This window comes from Oncorhynchus tshawytscha, linkage group LG21 (assembly GCF_018296145.1).
Source record: "Oncorhynchus tshawytscha isolate Ot180627B linkage group LG21, Otsh_v2.0, whole genome shotgun sequence".
Classification (NCBI taxonomy): domain Eukaryota; kingdom Metazoa; phylum Chordata; class Actinopteri; order Salmoniformes; family Salmonidae; genus Oncorhynchus; species Oncorhynchus tshawytscha.
Window position 1 is genome coordinate 19,290,081 of NC_056449.1, and position 19,252 is coordinate 19,309,332.

At 42.9% G+C, this 19,252-nt stretch overlaps 1 protein-coding gene across 6 annotated transcripts in view; it reads right to left on the bottom strand.

The window, feature by feature from the left end:
• Positions 1-19,252, bottom strand: part of LOC112244918 (LIM and calponin homology domains-containing protein 1) — a 150,713-nt gene that overhangs the window by 21,275 nt on the left and 110,186 nt on the right. For 4 of the 6 annotated variants that reach the window (XM_042303173.1, XM_042303172.1, XM_042303171.1 and 1 more), the window contains exons 9-17: positions 9,369-9,407; positions 7,732-7,858; positions 7,417-7,577; positions 6,678-7,164; positions 5,333-5,668; positions 3,776-3,887; positions 3,352-3,482; positions 2,966-3,071; positions 404-435 (exon numbers count right to left, since the gene is read on the bottom strand). In XM_042303173.1, the coding sequence (XP_042159107.1) occupies positions 404-435; positions 2,966-3,071; positions 3,352-3,482; positions 3,776-3,887; positions 5,333-5,668; positions 6,678-7,164; positions 7,417-7,577; positions 7,732-7,858; positions 9,369-9,407 (1,531 nt within the window). The remainder of the gene's footprint in view (positions 1-403; positions 436-2,965; positions 3,072-3,351; positions 3,483-3,775; positions 3,888-5,332; positions 5,669-6,677; positions 7,165-7,416; positions 7,578-7,731; positions 7,859-9,368; positions 9,408-19,252) is intronic. The other 2 variants (XM_042303175.1, XM_042303174.1) reach the window with 1 other exon arrangement.

Below are 19,252 nucleotides of genomic sequence, written 5' to 3' on the forward strand. Positions count from 1 at the left end.
CTGGGCACTTTGTACATAATCCTCATCTGATTGGTCATTGTTCATTGGCTCAACCTATCAAGCATTGGGTTTTAGGGAGGTCCTAAATATATTAGAAAAACAACAAATGGATTGTGCTCAGTAGACAAAACGGAAAAACACGCTCTGAAATGGAGTGAAACGGAGAGCCAATAATGAACTTGCCCAATAAGAAAAGTTTTTTTGGTTTCACGGTTTAGTTACTGTGTGCCCTAATGAACACAACCCTGGATTGTCTGTTAAAATGCATTGTATCCAATGCATTTGGGACGGTATTGACACCATATTTTTTGTTGTTGTCTCAACCAGATGAGAACTAGTAAAACCCCCTTTAGAACTCTACCAGGAAAGATTATAGCAGATGGAACAGTTAGAATGGACTCACCGCTGCTGTACCACGCTCCTGCTCTGCCCCCTCTATGAAATAGAGATACAGTGAAAAAGGTAGTCGGTTAGAAAACAAACATCGTTCAAAACACAGGAACTGATGCGGAGTGGACATGATCTTTTTAGTCATTACACTGTCTTGGTGTGAACGCAAAAGCTATTTAAATAATGTCAGGTAAAGGAATGAGGGAATGAAGCGAAAGGTGGCAGGGAACAAATCTAGGTGAGAAGGTATGAAGGTGAATAGAGTTGCTGAAAAGCTACAAGCTGTGTGGTATTTGTCATTACTGAGTGGCTAACAATTCCAGTTTCCTGTGCAAAAGTACACTAAAAATCTACATTCAACAATTCTTTAACACTTTACAAGAAGTTTCTCTTATTTATTTAAAACTCTTACTTACAATTTTGTTGCAGTGTCATGTACACGTTTAAAGTGTTGTTTAAATATTGACAATACAACTTTCATAACAGTTACACACCAATAAAACATTTTTTTTTTAAAAGACTAGCCTGCTGGTCTTACTGAGTCGATAGGAACATTAGACCAAGCTATTTAGGAGGGATATCACACCTGGCACAAATTATTGTTTAGTTTAGTTTTTCCTGCTGAGGGGTGCCCTATACCTGCGCCCAGAGGGGAGTAGTTCAGAGTCTGGGTACAGGGGGTGGCTTGGGTCTAAAATGATTTTGTGAGCCTTGGCGGGCCCTGACCTTAAAGATCTCATCCAGGCCTGTCTGTCTGACACAAAGTACCTTGCTTGCTGTAGTGATAATCCTCAGCATATTTCTCTGGCTGACAGTGGTATTACCAAACCAACAAACAATACAAAAAGTTAAAATATTCTCAATGAAAGATTGGTAAAACAGAGTCAGTATAGTGTACATTGAAAGATCCCAGCTTTTTGAGAAAGGACAGTCTCTGTTGGCTCTTTTTGTAGATCAGGTCTGTACATTTACTCCACTGAAGCTTATTGTGCCAAGAGGACACCGTAGGTGTTGTACATTTGTATTCCTCTGATAGACAACCTCCTGAATATGTTCTGACCTCTGATAGATGCTGCAGAGGTAGGTGTTGTACACTTCCACTATATTCTGACCTCTGATAGATGTCTGTGCACTTCCATCTCTCTTTGGTCTTGTTGGTATTGAGGACCAAGTGTGATTCCTCACACCATTCTACAAAGTCATCTAGGACCGGGCCATGATGTTCCTCATCATCATGCAACAGGCTGATCAAGGCAGTGTCCTCAGCAAACTTAACGAGGTGTCTGTTAGGATGGGAACTAGTACAACTATTAGTGTACAAGATGTACAGGAGTGGGGACAAAACACATCCCTGAGGAGAGCCTGTGTTGGTATTGCGTATGTCCGACACGTGGGGACCTATTTTGACTCGCTGTGAGCATTGGATCAGGAAGTCCAACAGCCACAAAACCAGCCTCCCGTCTAAGGAAACAGTGCTGAATGCAGAAGAAAAGTCAACAAACAGAACCCTAAATGGGATTTGACACCCTCTAGATGTCTATAGACCATGTTAAGGAGGGTAAGAATGGCATCATCAACTCTTCTGCTAGGCTGATAGGCAAACTGAAATGGGTCGAGAAGCTTCAGGGTGACGCTGAGAATATGACTTTTCACAAGTTTCTCAAGGCATTTCATTACTAAGGATGTGAAGGCAACAGGGTGGTAGTCATTCAGCACAGAGGGATTAGATGCTTTAGGAATGGGTATAATTATTGAGTTTTTCCACAATACTGGCACGTGCTGCTGATCGAGTGAGGATTGGAAAATGTCTAAAAACACCAGCCAATTGGTTCAGCACAGTGCTTTAACACATGTCCACTTATTTTGTCTGGGCCTGGGCTTTTGTGTGTGTTACATCCCCTGAACAACTTTAAATCATCAGACTGTTTAACAACAACTCTCCCAAACATTTGTAATGATGCTTCCATTTGTTTTACCTCCGACACAAAGTTGTTTGATTCAAATCTTAAGAAAACATTCAGTTCATTAGAAACACTGTATTTATACGTAGCAATGTTGTATTAACATTGTTACTATAGTAATTACAGCATTATAAGAGTCCACAGGACTCCAATAGTAAATGACAAAACCAGTAGAGTGAGGAAACAGGTTTCCAGTGCTGTCACCCAGCCTCCGGGGAAGCCATGGGGAAACCCTGTACTATGTATGAGTACATGAACCCCAAAGAGGGTTACAGGCAAGCTCAACTAAACAGTGAGCAGTTTACCTGGCGTGGTGAAGAACTCCCAACGTAGGCCTAACCTAGGGTTGCCGGTTGCTGGTGGATAACTGGCACTGTTAGCCAGCTCTATAGCACAAGCAAGGAGAGGGGAGGAAGGAGGGAGGTTAAGGGGGTGAGGAGGAGAAAAGGAGGGGATAGATAGAGAGTTCACAAGCAAACATAGAGTGCCAGTTGGAGACGCAAAGAAAAAAAAAGTGTTGGGTGTGTGATAGCTGAGAGGGCTGCGGGAAATAAAGACTTTTGTCAAAAAGGCAGTTTGAGGTTAATTCTGTTCTGAAAACAAATTTTGATTACCTGTTGTGGGAGCTTCACATGGTGGTTTGTTTCTGACAGGTCCTGGATCAGCCAAGGTAGCAACTTCATCTGCTCTCTGAGACGCTTCCAGGCTGGGCTCACTGACCTAAGATCATCCCAGAAAAGTCAGAAACACAATGATCAAAACATGACCAGAGGATTCTTCAAAAATATTTATAGTTCGAACTTAGCAGAGAGAAATTTAATTTATAGAGTTTGTGATATCCTATTCTACACAGTATAGAATCAGGTCTGTCCTACATTTCTATCTGAAAGTTCTATGGCGCTGAACACTCCTGGGTACGGCTTCTGCTTGAGGTAGAGCAGCGTGCAAATGGACTATTCGCAGCATTGGGGGCCATTGATTGGCTGGCAGGTGATCTCACCGGTGCGGTCATTGGTTGAGCTTGTTGTGTGGCGTGCTCTGATAGGACTGGACGGAGGACAGTGGTGTTCTGTCTAGTCGCTGTGGCATTCATACACACTTCTGTTTGTTCTTTGGGAGCTTGTTGTGACTCTGAAAACCAGACGGACACATGTCTAGGTGAATCAGAGCAAGGCTCTACATCAGGGTCTACGGTAAGCCCAGACAGTGGGTACTAATGTGACTTTAACCACAGGAAGACCAAGTTGAATAATTTGTTTAACAGCTTAAAGTGTTCATTTGCTAATCAGATAATGAGTAATAAATTACTAGAATGCACATCGAATAGGAAAATGATTTGATGGGTTATAGAAACAATATAAATGGCCACCACTAGGTGTCAGAGTAGCAGCAGTTAGTCTCCTAGGTAACACATAGGAACAGACCTGTAGCTGGAGAGGGCTGTACTGCAGTCTCTGTTGTGTTGGGCTCCTCCCCCAGTGGGCCTGCAGCAGACCTGCCTCCCGCCTCCACAAGACACACTGTGCTCTGCAGCTCCTGTAGGGACACCCACAGGAAGAAATAGTCTGATTATGCATCCTCCTCCTTACTTTTGTTGAAGTCATGACCTTTCTGACACAATGTTGCTTTATCCTATCTATGGACTGTATGTAGGCTTTCAGTCAGCAGTTTGCAATGGTGGAAAAAGCACCCAATTGTCATAAATGAGTAAAAGATATCTTGATAGAAAATGACTTGAGAAAAAGTGAAAGTCAACTAGTAAAATCCTGCTTGAGAAAGTCTAAAAGTATTTGGATTTAAATATACTTAAGTATCAAAAAGTAAATTTAATTGCTAAAATATACTTACGAATCAAAAGTTAAAGTATAAATCATTTCAAATTCCTTATATTAAGCAAACTAGACAGCATCATTTTCTTGTTTTATTAATTTACAGATAGCCAGGGGCATGCTTCAATACTCTCATATCATTTACAAACAAAGCATGTGTTTAGTAAGTCCGCCAGGTCAGAGGCAGTAGGGATGACCAGGGATGTTCTCTTGATAAGTGTGTGAATTAGACCATTTTCCTGTCCTGCTAAGCATTCAAAATGTCATGAGTACTTTTGGGTGTCAGGGAAAATGTATGGAGTAAAAAGTACATAATTTCCTTTAGTGAAATAAAAGTTGCCAAAAATATAAATAGTAAAGTAAAGCACAGATACCCCCAAAAAACAACAGGATTGCTGGGTCCCCCGTGGACAGTTGAGCTAACTTAAAACCTCATGCAAACACATTAGTCTAAGTATCAAGATAATTTCCCAGGACATAGACATATCTGATATTGGCAGAAATCTTAAATTCTTGTTAATCTAACTGCACTGTCCAATTTACAGTAGCTATTACAGTGAAGTAATACCATGCTATTGTTTGAAGAGAGTGCACAGTTATGAACTTGAAAATGTATTAATAAACCAATTAGGCACATTTGGGCAGTCTTGATACAACATTTTGAACAGAAATTCAAATGGTTCATTGGATCAGTCTAAAGTGTTGCACCTACACTGCTGCCATCTAGTGGCCAAAATCTCAATTGTGCCTCAGCTAGAATAATACATTATGGCCTTTCTCTGGCATTTTAAAGATTATACAATCATTTTTTTTTTAATTCATGTTTTTTTCTTTGTGTTATCTTTTACCAGATCTAATGTGTTATATTCGCCTACATTAACTTAACATTTAAACAAACTTCAAAGTTTGCATATCCTTGCTACAGGCAGTTAGATTTGGGTATGTCATTCTAGACCAAAAAAAAGGGGGCGGATCATTAAGAGGTATAAGTAGTACTTTCAAGTATTTTTACTGAAGTACTTTACACCACTGGCAGTTTGTCAAGATGCAAGCCACAATTTATATTGTTCCAAGTCTTTTCAGACCTTTTAGATAACGTATGTTTTTTTCCACAGAAACAAAGCCGGCTGGCTGCATATATTGAGTGCTCACCGAGGGCAGTGAGGTGGGCCGGCTAGGCGGGGTAGACTCCTGTGCATTATCCTTCTTCTGGGCATCACTTTCTCCTGGCATTGAAGATGATGTCACTGCAGTGCCTGTGCCACACTGTGCCACAGCTGGCATGGCTGGTAATGGGCTTGCCCTGGGGGAGGGGCTATGTGTGGGTGGGGGAGTGGCCTCACATGGGTGTGTGTCAGAACCATCAGAGGAGGCTGTAGGTGTGGCAGGGGAGGGGTAGAACCGTAGAGGGGAGGTCCTTCCCTCGCTCTCTGGAGTGGTGACCTCATCGTTTCCCATGTCGCCGTTCACTCGCAGCAAGCCATCCACCTGAGTACACAGGTTAGAGACTGAAGGCTTAGAGAACACACACATGTATACATACTACAAAGATGCATTTCAATGTCAAAATCCAACACTTAAAACACAATTTTAGAGATACTGTATCCACGCTAAAAATATCCTTCAGACTGCAATACAAGAACAGTCAACTGGGGTGAACTCTCCCAAATTCCACAGCAACGACTGCATTATGACCACACAGTTCTACTCCAGACCACCCAGACCGGAAGTTGCCCCATGTTGTAAATAAAACCGTAACTCATTCATGTAACTCTGGCCTATAAGCTATTCAGCTAGCCCGATAACATGCTGGGACTGAATGAAAGGCTGTAATGCATGTGTGAGGAGCACAGAGTACTCCAGACACACAGGGGGGTTGTTGAATGAAGGGGGACTCACTACCCAGAATCGCCCCCTCAGTCTGTGTGGTCCTCTCTGTCTGCCCAGAGACCCACTTCACATTGAGAGGGACTACTTGTCAACTTCTTAAGTCAATACGGAACAGAGCCCCCCATTCAGGCTCCCCTCAGCTCCAAATAAGAGATTCCAGACACAGAAGTGAAAGAAGTCCCGGTTTGTTCCCATAATAACCCCAAAGCATGTTATCTTCCTTTGGAATAGGCCCATTTGGCAAATGGCTCTGAGGATGAAAATGAACATCCTGTTATGCTGAATTGAGATGTTGCAACAGACTCCGGGGAAGAAGGAAAAGGGATTTCTATCTTTTTGTCTGAAAACATGACACCTAATCTCCATGGTTTCTGTCTTCTATTCTAATTTAAATGCCAAGATCAGGGTTCCATTTACACAATACATTTGTGTGCCCTTGGAAGACTAGGCTGAACAAAACATTCAAACTACTTTGAGGGATGAGTGGCGAACAAGCCCACGGCCCCCCTGGTAATTTAAACCTTTGTTCAAACACAATGTTACAGTAAAATACACTAGTGATAACACTGATAAAACCCTTGCCATTAGCTGGCATTTTGTGCCTCACCTTGCCTGGCCTGGGTCCCACCAGCATCTGCATGCCCTTGGGTTGATTGTAAGGCTTGGGCATCAGCAAAGGTACAGACTTGGGTGAGACGGCCCGGATCGAGGGGTTTGGTTCAGGCTTGCGCGACCGAATCTGGGGGCGATGAGACAAACCCTGGGGGAACCCCACCACCTGGGCCTCAACAGTAGCGGTAAACTTGGGTGCCGGGAGCGACTGCTGCCTCAGGTATTTCAGGGGGCCATTTGTATCTTCTTCCAGGGAGATGGGGGTGGGAGAACAGGAAGTGGGGGTGAGGGTGAGACGTGTGTTGGTGGTAGCGGTGGGATCCTCAGAGATGCTCCTGTCCAGCAGTTTGGGCAGTTGCAGGCGCTCCAACACCGCTTCACTGATGGTGAAGCGCTGGGCGTAGCGGTGGAGGACCAACGCTGCCTCCTCAGGGGTGCGGGCCAACCGGTAGGCCTCGCGGAGGTCGTTCTCACGACGCTCCCTAGGGGAGGAGAGACGGGAGGACAAGATGAGACAGGGGCCATGTGACTGGCTACACACTGACAAAAGCATCATTGTTGAAACATGCTATGATCCCCTGATGCAAAAATAAAATAGGTCGAGGCCAGGATGAGATAAAAAACCACAGGCTATGAGAGAAGAGAGTAGGTATAGGCCTATACTGCACATGGAGACAACCAACAACATGGAAACCAGGATTCGATCTAAAATGGAGGATTTCCTTGTGACTTACTTCTCCTCAACAATCTCCCGGTAGGTTTTGATGCTCTTCCTCCTCTGAGAGGTGGCCCCCCCATCACCCGTCATCAGCTTCTCCATCATCTTCCTCTCTTCCTCCTTCTTAATCAGGTCCTGGGAGACGCTTCTCCTGCGACTCTTCCACCGGGCTAGGTCCTAACAGACCGACAGTAGATGTGACTGTATGAATGCATGAATGTGTAGGTGTGTGTGTGCAACTGTATGATAAAGTGTGAGTAAGTGTAAGTGTACATGTGTGTATAAAAGTGTATTAGCATGTGCGTATGCGTGTGTGAGAGCGAGTGCTTACATCCTGCCAGTGGTCCTCTTCCTCCTTCAGCATGTTGTACTGGTTGTGCATGAGCTCGTGGCGCACCTGGCTGTGGTGTGGCAAGATGGCGTCCTCCTCACAACGCATGTCAATCATACTCACACTCCTGAGGGGGAAAAAAGAAGACAAGGATATGGAAGGAGTTATAGAGAGATTCACTGGGAGAAAGTCATGTATACGGTATAGACAGAAAGAGTTTTATTTTAAAGGCACATAAGATGGAGGAGTTGCCGTAGTGATGAAAGTTCAGCCAGGAAAGGTCAAACAGAGTCAATGGTCAGATACACCTTCTCAAACCCAAAAAGGAACTCACCATGATTCTGACAATACCACAGATATTACTCTTCTGTATATATTAGTTTGTATTATACTGTGTAGAACCATGCAAAACAGAAGGCAGCAGCGATAACGTTAATAATTAAAGGTAGATTATAACATGTAAAGCAACATGCTATCATTAGGTCATATATACAGTAGCCTATCTGTACAACAGCACAGAGCATCAGTTATACATTTGATCCAGGTTTTGTTTTGAGAACCACAGTGAGAGCCTCATACCTTGTACATATACTTGTTTGTGAGTGTAAGCTCTCTAGTCTCTCTAGCCTTCCACAATTTTCAAATGTTCTGGCTTCACAGCGTCTGCATGTAATAGAACATGAGTTTGTCATAGAAGAACTAAGTCTCTGCCTACGTCACCATCTTATCCGCTTAAATAAAATACTAAATAGTATCTAGCAAGATGGAGATCGCAGAGGTTATTTTTAATGAGTGCATTTCGCAAATGGCTAATTAACATCAACTAGCTTCACTAAAACTAACCATCTGAAAATGTCTGAAACCCTACCTCTTCAAAGAGTATCAAAAATAAATCCCATGGTGCCCCCCACCCCAAAAACAATAATGTATGCACTAATGTAAGATGCTCTTATCCAGAGCGACTGCTAAATTACTCAAATGTAAATGTTAATGTAAAACCACTGCAAGGTTTTGCATGCAAACTTTGGTTTTGAATCTTCATTCAGGCATGTCTGCCTCCTGATTAAAAAAAAAGAAGAGTTGTCTGTCTGAAGAGGACCCACCCCAGAACAATTTCTTCCCCCCTTATCGAAGTTGCCAAAAGAGTCCGTCATTGAAATCAGACCCTAGTCACTGCTGTTGCTTAGGGTTTGGGGTTTACGAGACTATGAGCTGTCCACAAGACAGGAGAGTGATCTAGGTTCATCCTATTCCACAGTAGACCCTCGAAGGCTATAAGAGACACCAACTCGGTGAGGCTGGATAAGTGGCTCACAGACATTTTCGGGTGCACCCTTGCAGTTAGGATTCATGCGCACGTCTAGAGTTTTTGAGAGTGAGTGCGAGACATGCAGATGACAGAAGCTGGTTACAAACACAAGCATCTTAATTTGAAGTCAACAGCTAGTCCCTCCCAACTTCTGGCAAATAAAAATGAATAGGATGGGTGTAACATGGTTAAAAGTCCAATATTCCAGAGTTACACCCATCAGCTCCTTACAGATAGACATGTCTAGAAGCTGGCATACTTGATGGGATACTTTGCAGGTGTGGTTTAGCAGGGATGTGCTGCCGATGGGTAACAAAGAACCACTTACTCTGGGTCATCTGATACACTAGCAGCTCTGTGACTGAATCTACAAAAGCAGAGACATGGAGAAAGAGCACAAACACTAATGAACAAACACACAACTACAACACTTACAGATCTGGACACACAACGCAATACATACAGATATGAGAATGTGTGATAAGGAATATAGGGGGCGTGTTGAAAACACCTGTAGGTTTACTCTATGGGTTACCGTTGACAACAGAATGAGCTCTTTGTAAACAATCAAGAAAGTTTAATGAGATACTTACTATAGGTTCAGTATTATTACAAAATGAGCAATTACTGTCTTAAATATCAGAACGATGGGTTTACAGTAAAGTTGTTCTGGCTAGATCTACAGATTGATAAAAACAGTGTCCATTTGAACACAAGGTGGCACTCTAAACAAGAATACACAGCCAGCTCAGCACTTGGGGAGAAAAAAAACACTGAATTCACTGCACTAATATAGGCCTCTACAGAATATTGTATGGCGCAGATGGAAATGATCTCATGATGCAGTCTAAAATAAAACTAGCATTAAAAAGCATGATTTTATTAGCCTGCCCAGTAACGCATCTTCAAAGATGGGGTTCTTCGTCTTTCGCCAGAACAATACGTAATTTGGAGGTTTGGGTTAACCGGGTTTGGGTTTAAGTTCCAGCCAACAGAGGGCTTTTAAAAGCTGCCTTTCTGACGTTGGGAAGGATGCGAGTTAAAGTGTGTCTTGTGGTCCTATTAAGACTGGCCACAAGACGGAGAGACGAGCGGTCTTATGAAACGGACAGCATATAAATTGTTTTACGGGCTGTATGTATTTGTCATATCTGCCACATAGAGCGAAAGGCCATTTTTCTACTACTACCAGTGCATTCTAGTAATAGAGTTTAAGTCTACTCTATGTAATATGTTTACCATGTATGCATATATCTGCAAGTGTTTAGGCACATTCATGCATACATGCGCAGCCCTGTATATTCAACAATTATTAAATAGCAACACTCCTTGGACAAAGCTAAGAAAGTAATACAATGTAAATATGATTGAGGGAGTTGCTGTAACCAGTGTGTATTGGAAATGGTCAAATTTCAGAGGTCACCATGCAAGGTTACTTAAAAGGTCACTGTCATTTCTTCACATGCGCAAAAACATACAAACCCAAATGAACAAATAAAATATATAAAGTATAAATAGAGAAAGGTCATGCATTCTTCATGTTTGCCATCCAGAGGTGTGCATCACTGCTCGAGGTCATGGCCACATGCGTATGAAGCAGGATTTCTAAACGTCTACTGAAGGATGACAGGTAATGTAGTTATCTGTATCTGATCTGTGCAGGCTGGGAGAAACCCAATATGTTGTGGCTGTTATGGTGTGATGCTCCTCCCTTAGCCAACTGAGCATTTTGTATTGGTCTCTGAATCCTAGTCAATGAACGACAAGCTCACATTGGCGGGAGGTCGTCGTCAAGCCAAGATGGACATTTCCCCACCGCCGGTTTGTTGCCCTCGCGACCTTCAACCTCCGACTTGCCCATGCGACCCTGGCAGGTGATGGTGAGCGTGGTGGTTGCCCCGGCTGAAGGAACAGGCAGGAACTGGTTTGGACCAGTGGTGCCGCCGTGTTTTGGCGAGGTAAGGGCACGGCGAGCCCATATGTCGTCATTCCTCCCCGTGTCTGTCGCTAGGGATATGGACAGCCCCACCTTCTTTTGCCCTGCCTTCTCCCTGTAAATCATGGGAGGGAATTTCCTGGTTGTGTCCAGGCTGGCCCTGGGGCTAAGGGGGCTCGTCACGATGATGGAGGTAGTCATGGGGCTGGTTGTCAGGGATGATGGACGGTATAGTTCCTCGGAGCATGAGCGGACGGGGCTACTGCTGAGAGAGTGGTTTGGTTAGCATTGACCAAGGTCGTAGGGCATTTGACATTATTTAACTATTGAAATAACATAATAAAAAAAAATTAGGATATCCAGATAGTTGAAATAATGTTTTTTTTTTTTTTTAAGTCTCTTGACCAATCATAATTACGCAAATGCACATGGCAGAGGTAAACAGCGGAAGGCTGCTATCTCCAGTCGTTTTTGGCAAAAAGCAACAGGGTCGTTCCATGTTATTTCATCAAGCCATGACACCTACCATTGTTCTGAAATGGTTTCTGTAGTTAGAAACAGATCATTCAGCAACTTTATTTTGAGGAAATATCATTTTCTCAGAGAACTTAAGCTAATTAATTGCACCCAAATTGACCATAAATATTTTTAAGGATTCATACAATATTCAATAATTATAGTACCCAACATCCAATTTGGACCACACATTCTTCAAACTTTGTCCACCTAATAGTAGGAACAGTACCATCTAGCGGTTAAAATCTGGTGATATCAGGATGATGGATGGGACATAAACCTAAAAACTTCAATTACTAGTTTCTCTGAACAGGGGGAAAAAAACTAATTAACTGAGAATACATTACATAGGATGAAGAAACAATACTCCGATCCGCAGCTTCATACTTCTTGAGACAGAGAACTGATACTATATACTTGTTTTTGGGGTGAGATTGACGTGAGGTGTGGGGGGGGTCTGTGGGTGACTTGCCAATTTCTTTGGATTCCTCATGTCTTACTCATTGTTAGAAAATTATTTGGTACTATATTTATTGAATATTATCTGAATCTTATGAATTAAAATGGCCTATTTGGGCACAACAACAAATTGGCTTAATTTTTTTGAAATATAATTTAATCTCTAAGGAATTATGTTCCACAAATGCTTATCTTACTTGTTTCTAACAAATTATTTCAGAACAATCTGAGATTGTCAGTGTCAAAACACTTCCTTGTTCTTTTTGGAGGTGGAACCACCCAACAGTAAAAGAGAAGTCTGATTTTCGCCATAATATAATTGATTCTGTTACAAAAAGGTTTTCTGGTGAGTGTCATACATTGATCGGTTTCAGGTCTTTTGGAAACTCTGTTCGGTGCACGCTTGTAATTTCTATTTGAAGTGGGGAAAATAGCATACCGATGTCAGGGCAGCCTGGAGGGCTAAATACGCCACTAAAAACTATATTAAATAGTTTGTTTTATTAAGTATCTCAAATGACATGGTATATCCTTGCAGGTAACAATATCACAAGGATTATCTAATTTAATTCATAACAAAGCATTAAAATAGGCTGAACAAAAAAAGTGATCCAAAAATGAACTCACTCAAGTAATCGAATAATAACATCCATTCAGATATTGGATATTAGATAACCGTGCCCATCCTGTAATAATCGTAATATAAAGACATTGGCATAGACTCGAATGGGTTTGTTCATAAGGGTTGTGGAACCATTTCAAACACAGATGCAGAATCATACCCAAACACAATATCCTATTATAAAAACTCACATTAGTACAGCTGGAAGGTAGATTTGTGAAGAAAAGCAGACAAAACACTAGTGACTCACAAAGATTGTATTGGGAGAAAACCCACAATAGCTATAGCTAGTCTGCTTTGGTAAAGCCCTCCCCCAGGGATTTTTTTATTTTATTCTTTGCTTGAAACATAGGCGCAGTTAACTTAAATAGACCCCCTCTTAATAAAAATGGTTAATACATGGTTCAACTTACTAAAAATGATTTTTCTCCCCACTCATATTATACTAGGCCTTACATTCTACCAGAGTAATTTTCATTATCACACCGTTTACCATTGAAAATGTGGACATCCCTTCTGTCATTGAAAAAAATATCTAATGCGTACATCTTTTCAGGCAATGAGAAGGGTACGCCATATCCCAGCCCTGGTCAGGGGTGGTAGGACACCTCATTTCCTACTTCCTGAGGGTGGGTTGTCAAATACTGTAACACAGTATGGGTAGGCTAGCTAGACAATGGTAAGTATTTGGTGTGTGCGTGCAAGGCTGCGTCTATATCAAATGTGTGTGTGTGTGTGTGTGTGTGTGCGCTTGAACAACCAACATGTTTCCAATATACAAAGGCAGCATAGTGACTTGCTGATTATCTCCAACCTGTGCCATAGACCCATTCGGTATTAGATAGATCGTAGCAGCCCTGCCCATCTCTGGGGAAAACAACCTGTGGTTACCTAGGTTACCCCATTGACTCACAGCAAAAACGTTTAAATGCAATTTTCTTGTCATCTGCTTGTTTTATTCAATTAAAAACAACATTTAGGAACTGTACACCATGTCTAAAGATTACTTTTAAACATTGCCTTCTCCCGAGCTCAGTATTGCCAACTTAGCGACTTTGTCGCTATATCTAGCGAGTTTTCAGCCCTTCGTCGACTTTTATTGGTAAAAGATTCTAGCGACAAATTCTACTATTTTTCAGGCTGCCTTTGGAGACTTCTGACAACGAGGGTTTCTATGGTTTTAATTACATTTAGCGATTTTTCCCACTGAATTCTGCTGCAAACAACTAACAGAAGCCACAGCAACGACGCACACACAGGCAGAGAAGCACCAGGAGAGGGGGATCTGGCGGGAAAGGGGACAAAAAAAACGCTACATCGGGGACCGCAAATTGGTACGGTGACTTCGTTGCTGCAACCACAAAAGGTAATCTAGCAACTTCTAGCAACAAATCAAAGAGCCAATAACAGATATCACTGAAAAATATGGTTGGCAACTATATTGTAGGGCTTCCCTCATGCCCCTTTTCATGACGGTGCTAGCAGCCACATGACTACAAACAGACTACAGCTACAAGTAGTAAGTGGGTGCAAACCAAGTTAAATGTCTTACCTCTGATTAAATGTTTTCCACACACATAGCTACATGTAGTCTACTTGGACACCGGGTCCCCACATTTCCCACTCTCCTACGGTGAATAGCCTGAAGCCACAGGGCTCTTATCGCAGGCTCCATTTCCCTACGTGGGAGTATTGTGAACTGCATGTTCACCTGGTTATATATACATTGAACACCACATCAGATTTTTGGCATGTTTTGTTATTTATGTTGACGAAGTTGGCTCTTATACATTGGGATTTTTTTTGTGTTCCCCATTTTGTGGGGGCGGTCGAGGGGAATTCCTTCTTATTATGTGAATATTGACTGCCAATAGCACCATGTTGCCTAGGTGATCAAATCAGAAAAATACTCTTCATTAGGTCAATCTCTGTCAAAAGGAGATACAGTGGGGAAAAAAGTATTCAGTCAGCCACCAATTGTGCAAGTTCTCCCACTTAAAAAAGATGAGGCCTGTAATTTTTATCATAGGTACATACACTTCAACTATGACAGACAAAATGAGGGAAGAAAATTCAGAAAATCACATTGTAGGATTTTTAATGAATTTATTTGTAAATTATGGTGGAAAATAAGTATTTGGTCACCTACAAACAAGTACGATTTCTGGCTCACAGACCTGTAACTTCTTGTTTAAGAGGCTCCTCTGTCCTCTACTCGTTACCTATATTAATGGCACCTGTTTGAACTTGTTATCAGTATAAAATACACCTGTCCAAAACCTCAAACAGTCACACTCCAAACTCCACTATGGCCAGGACCAAAGAGCTGTCAAAGGACACCAGAAACAAAATTGTAGACCTGCACCAGGCTGGGAAGACTGAATCTGCAATAGGTAAGCAGCTTAGTTTGTAGAAATAAACTGTGGGAGCAAATATTAGGAAATGGAAGACATACAAGACCACTGATAATTACCTTCGATCTGGGTCTCCACGCAAGATCTCACCCCGTGGGGTCAAAATGATCACAAGAACGGTGAGCAAAAATCCCAGAACCACACGGAGGGACCTAGTGAATGACCTGCAGAGAGCTGGGACCAAAGTAACAAAGCCTACCATCAGTAACACACTATGCCGCCAGGGACTCAAATCCTGCAGTGCCAGACGTGTCCCCCTGCTTAAGCCAGTACATGTCCAGGCCCATCTGAAGTTTGCTAGAGAGCATTTGAATGATCCAGAAGAAGATTGGCATGAATGTCATATGGTCAGATGAAACCAAAATATAACTTTTTGGTAAACTCAACTCGTCGTGTTTGGAGGACAAAGAATGCTGAGTTGCATCCAAGGAACACCATACATACTGTGAAGCATGGGGGTGGAAACATGCTTTGGGGCTGTTTTTCTGCAAAGGGACCAGGACGACTGATCCGGGTAAAGGAAAGAATGAATGGGGCCATGTATCGTGAGATTTTGAGTGAAAACCTCCTTCCATCAGCAAGGGCATTGAAGATGAAACATGGCTGGGTCTTTCAGCATGACAATGATCCCAAACACACTGCCCGGGCAACGAAGGAGTGGCTTCGTAAGAAGTATTTCAAGGTCCTGGAATGGCCTAGCCAGTCTCCAGATCTCAACCCCATAGAAAATCTTTGGAGGGAGTTGAAAGTCCATGTTGCCCAGCAACATCACTGCTCTAGAGGAGCTCTGCATGGAGGAATGGGCCAAAATACCAGCAATAGTGTGTGAAAACCTTGTGAAGACTTAGAGAAAACGTTTTACCTCTGTCATTGCCCACAAAGGGTATATAACAAAGTATTGAGATAAACTTTTGTTATTGACCAAATACTTATTTTCCACCATAATTTGCAAGTAAATTCATTAAAAATCTTACAATGTGATTTTCTTGATTTTTTAACTCATTTTGTCTGTCATAGTTGAAGTGTACCTATGATAAAAATGACAGGCCTCTCATCTTTTTAAGTGGGAGAACTTGCACAATTGGTGGCTGACTAAATACTTTTTTGCCCCACTAACACCCATCTATCCAGAAACAAGGGAACACATTAATTCCATTTGAGTTTGCGCATCTCAAATAGCCTCTTGTAATGCACATTGGTGGTTGTTTTACCTATGACCTATTTTACAATAATGGTGCCGAAGAAGGAAGATGTTATGTGTCCCCAACCGATTGTGTGTTTTTGTTTGTTTATTAGCGCTTTTTTGTAACTTGTTTTTTTACATAATGTTGCCGCTACCGTCCTCTTATGACCGAAAATAACTTTTGGACATCAGGACTGCAATTACTCACCACGGACTGACAGTGTCCTTTTTTTCCATTAACGAGTCTGACGTGACCGATATACTGCTTTCTGGGGAACAGGCCCAGATCCCTGTGATTTGCGTAAAGAGAAGGTGGAGAAAAAGGGGCCAAAGGGTGGGCTGCCTTCTGAGAATTCGTAGGTGATCGAATAAACCCCCACTTCCTTCCATTCTGCTAGCAAACGTGCAATCTTTTGAGAATAAAATAGATGACCTACGCATAAGATTAAAGCATCTAGTAACCGGGGACTTGAATGCAGGGAAACTTAAATCTGGTTTACCAAATTTCTATCAGCATGTTAAATGTGCAACCACAGAAAAAAAGAGAAAAAAAAGAAAAAAACTCTGGACCACCTTTACGCCACACACAAAGACGCATACAAAGCTCTCCGTCACCCTCTATTTGGCAAAGCTGGCCATAATACTATCGTTCAGATTCCTGCTTACAAGCAAAAATTTAAGCAAGAAGCACCAGTGACTAGATCAATAAAAATGTGGTTAAGATGCTAAGCTACAGGACTGTTTTGCTAGCACAGACAGGAATATGTTCCGAGATTCCTCCGATGGCATTGAAGAGTGCTCCACATCAGTCATTGGCTTCATCAATAAGTGCATCGATGCAGTCGTCCCCACAGTGACCGTACGTACATACCCCAACCAGAAGCCATAGATTACAGGCAACATCCGCACTGAGCTAAAGCTGCCTCTTTCAAGGAGCGGAACTCTAACCCGGAAGCTAATAAGAAATCCCACTATGCCTTCGATGAACCACCAAACAGGCAAAGCGTCAATACAGGACTAAGATCGAATAATACTACACCGGCTCTGATGCTCGTCGGATGTGGCCGTGCTTGCAAACCATTACAGACAACAAAGGTAAGCACAGCCGAGAGCTGTCCAGGGACACAAGCCTACCAGACGAGCTGAACTACTTCTAGGCTCGCTTCGAGAGGCAAATGGCACTGAAACATGCATGAGAGCACCAGCTGTTCCGGAAGACTGTGTGATCACAGCAGCCGATATGAGTAAAACTTTTAAATAAGTCAACATTCACAAGGCCGCAGGGCCAGACGGATTACCGGGACGTGCATTGCGAGCATGCGCTGACCAACTGGAAAGTGTCTTCACTGACATTTTCAACCTCTCCCTGTCCGAGTCTGTAATACCAACATGTTTTAAGCAGACCACCATAGTCCCTGTGTCCAAGATCACTAAGGTAACCTGCCTAAATGACTACCGACCCGTAGCACTCACGTCTGTAGCCATGAAGTGCTTTGAAATGCTGGTCATGGCTCACATCAACACCATTATCCCAGAAACCCTAGACCCACTCCAATTTGCATACCGACCCAACAGATCGAAAGATGCAATTTCTATTGCACTCCACACTGTCCTTTCCCACCTAGACAAAAGGAACACCTACTGAGAATGCTATTCATTGACTACAGCTCAGCGTTCAACACTATGGTGCCCTCAAAGCTTATCAATAAGCTAAGGACCCTGAGACTAAACACCTCCCTCTGAAACTGGATCCTGGACTTCCTGACGGGCCGCCCCCAAGTGGTAAGGGTAGGTAGCAACACATCCACCACGCTGATCCTCAAAAAAGGGGCCCCTCAGGGGTGCATGCACAGTCCCCTCCTGTACCATGTGGTGCCAGGACAACAACCTCTCTGTCAATGTGATCAAGACAAAGGAGATGATTGTGGACTACAGGTAAGAGGACCGAGCACGCCCCCCATTCTCATCGACAGGGTTGCAGTGGAGCAGGTTGAGAGCTTTAAGTTCCATGGTGTCCACATTGGCAACAAACTAACATGGTCAAAGCACACCAAGACAGTCATGAAGAGGGAACAACAGAACCTATTCCCCCTCATGAGACTGAAAAGATTTGGCATTGGTCCTCAGATCCTCAAAAGGTTCTACAGCTGCACCATCGAGAGCATCCCGACTGGTTGCAACACTGCCTGATATGGCAACTGCTCGGCCTCCGACCGCAAGGCACTACAGACGGTAGTGCAAATGGCCCAGTGCATCACTGGGGCCAAGCTCCCTGCCATCCAGGACCTCTATACCAGGTGGTGTCAGAGGAAGGCCCTAAAAATTGTCAATGACTCCTGCCGCCCTAGTTATAGACTGTTCTCTCTGCTACCGCACGGCAAGCGGTACCGGAGCGCCAAGTCTTGGTCCAAGAGGCTTCTAAACAGCTTCTACCACCAAGCCATAAGACTCCTTAACACCTAATCAAATGGCTACCCAGACTATTTGCATTGTCCCCCCTCTTTTACACCGCTGCTACCCTGTTGTTATCATCTATGCATAGTCACTTTAATAACTCTACCTACATGTACATATTATCTCAACTAACCGGTGCCCCCGCACCGGTACCCCCCCCCTGTATAGTCTCGCTATTGTTATTTTACTGCTGCTCTTAAATTACTTGTTACTTTTATTTCTTATTCTTATGTTTTTTTGAAACTGCATTGCTGGTTAGAGGCTCATAAGTAAGCATTTCACTGTAAGGCTGTTGTATTCAGCGCATGTGACTAATAACATTTGATTTGATTTTAGTTGAAAGCACCGACAGTCGTTCTGGATAAGAGCGTATGTTAAATGACTAGAATGTAACTGTAATCAACAGTAGCCAAACAACTAACAGGCATAAGGCCATAAGAAGTTGCTACAGGACGGATGTCAAAACAACTGCCAGGAACACAGAGCGACTCATCAGAAATAAAAAGAACAAACATTGCAGACTCCTGGCAAACACCAAAACCCCAAACTTCTGAGCTTGGTTTTCACATGCAGCGAAAGAGGGCAGCTGTGTCCAGCGCCAACAAAAACACTAGGCCACAGCACAGCT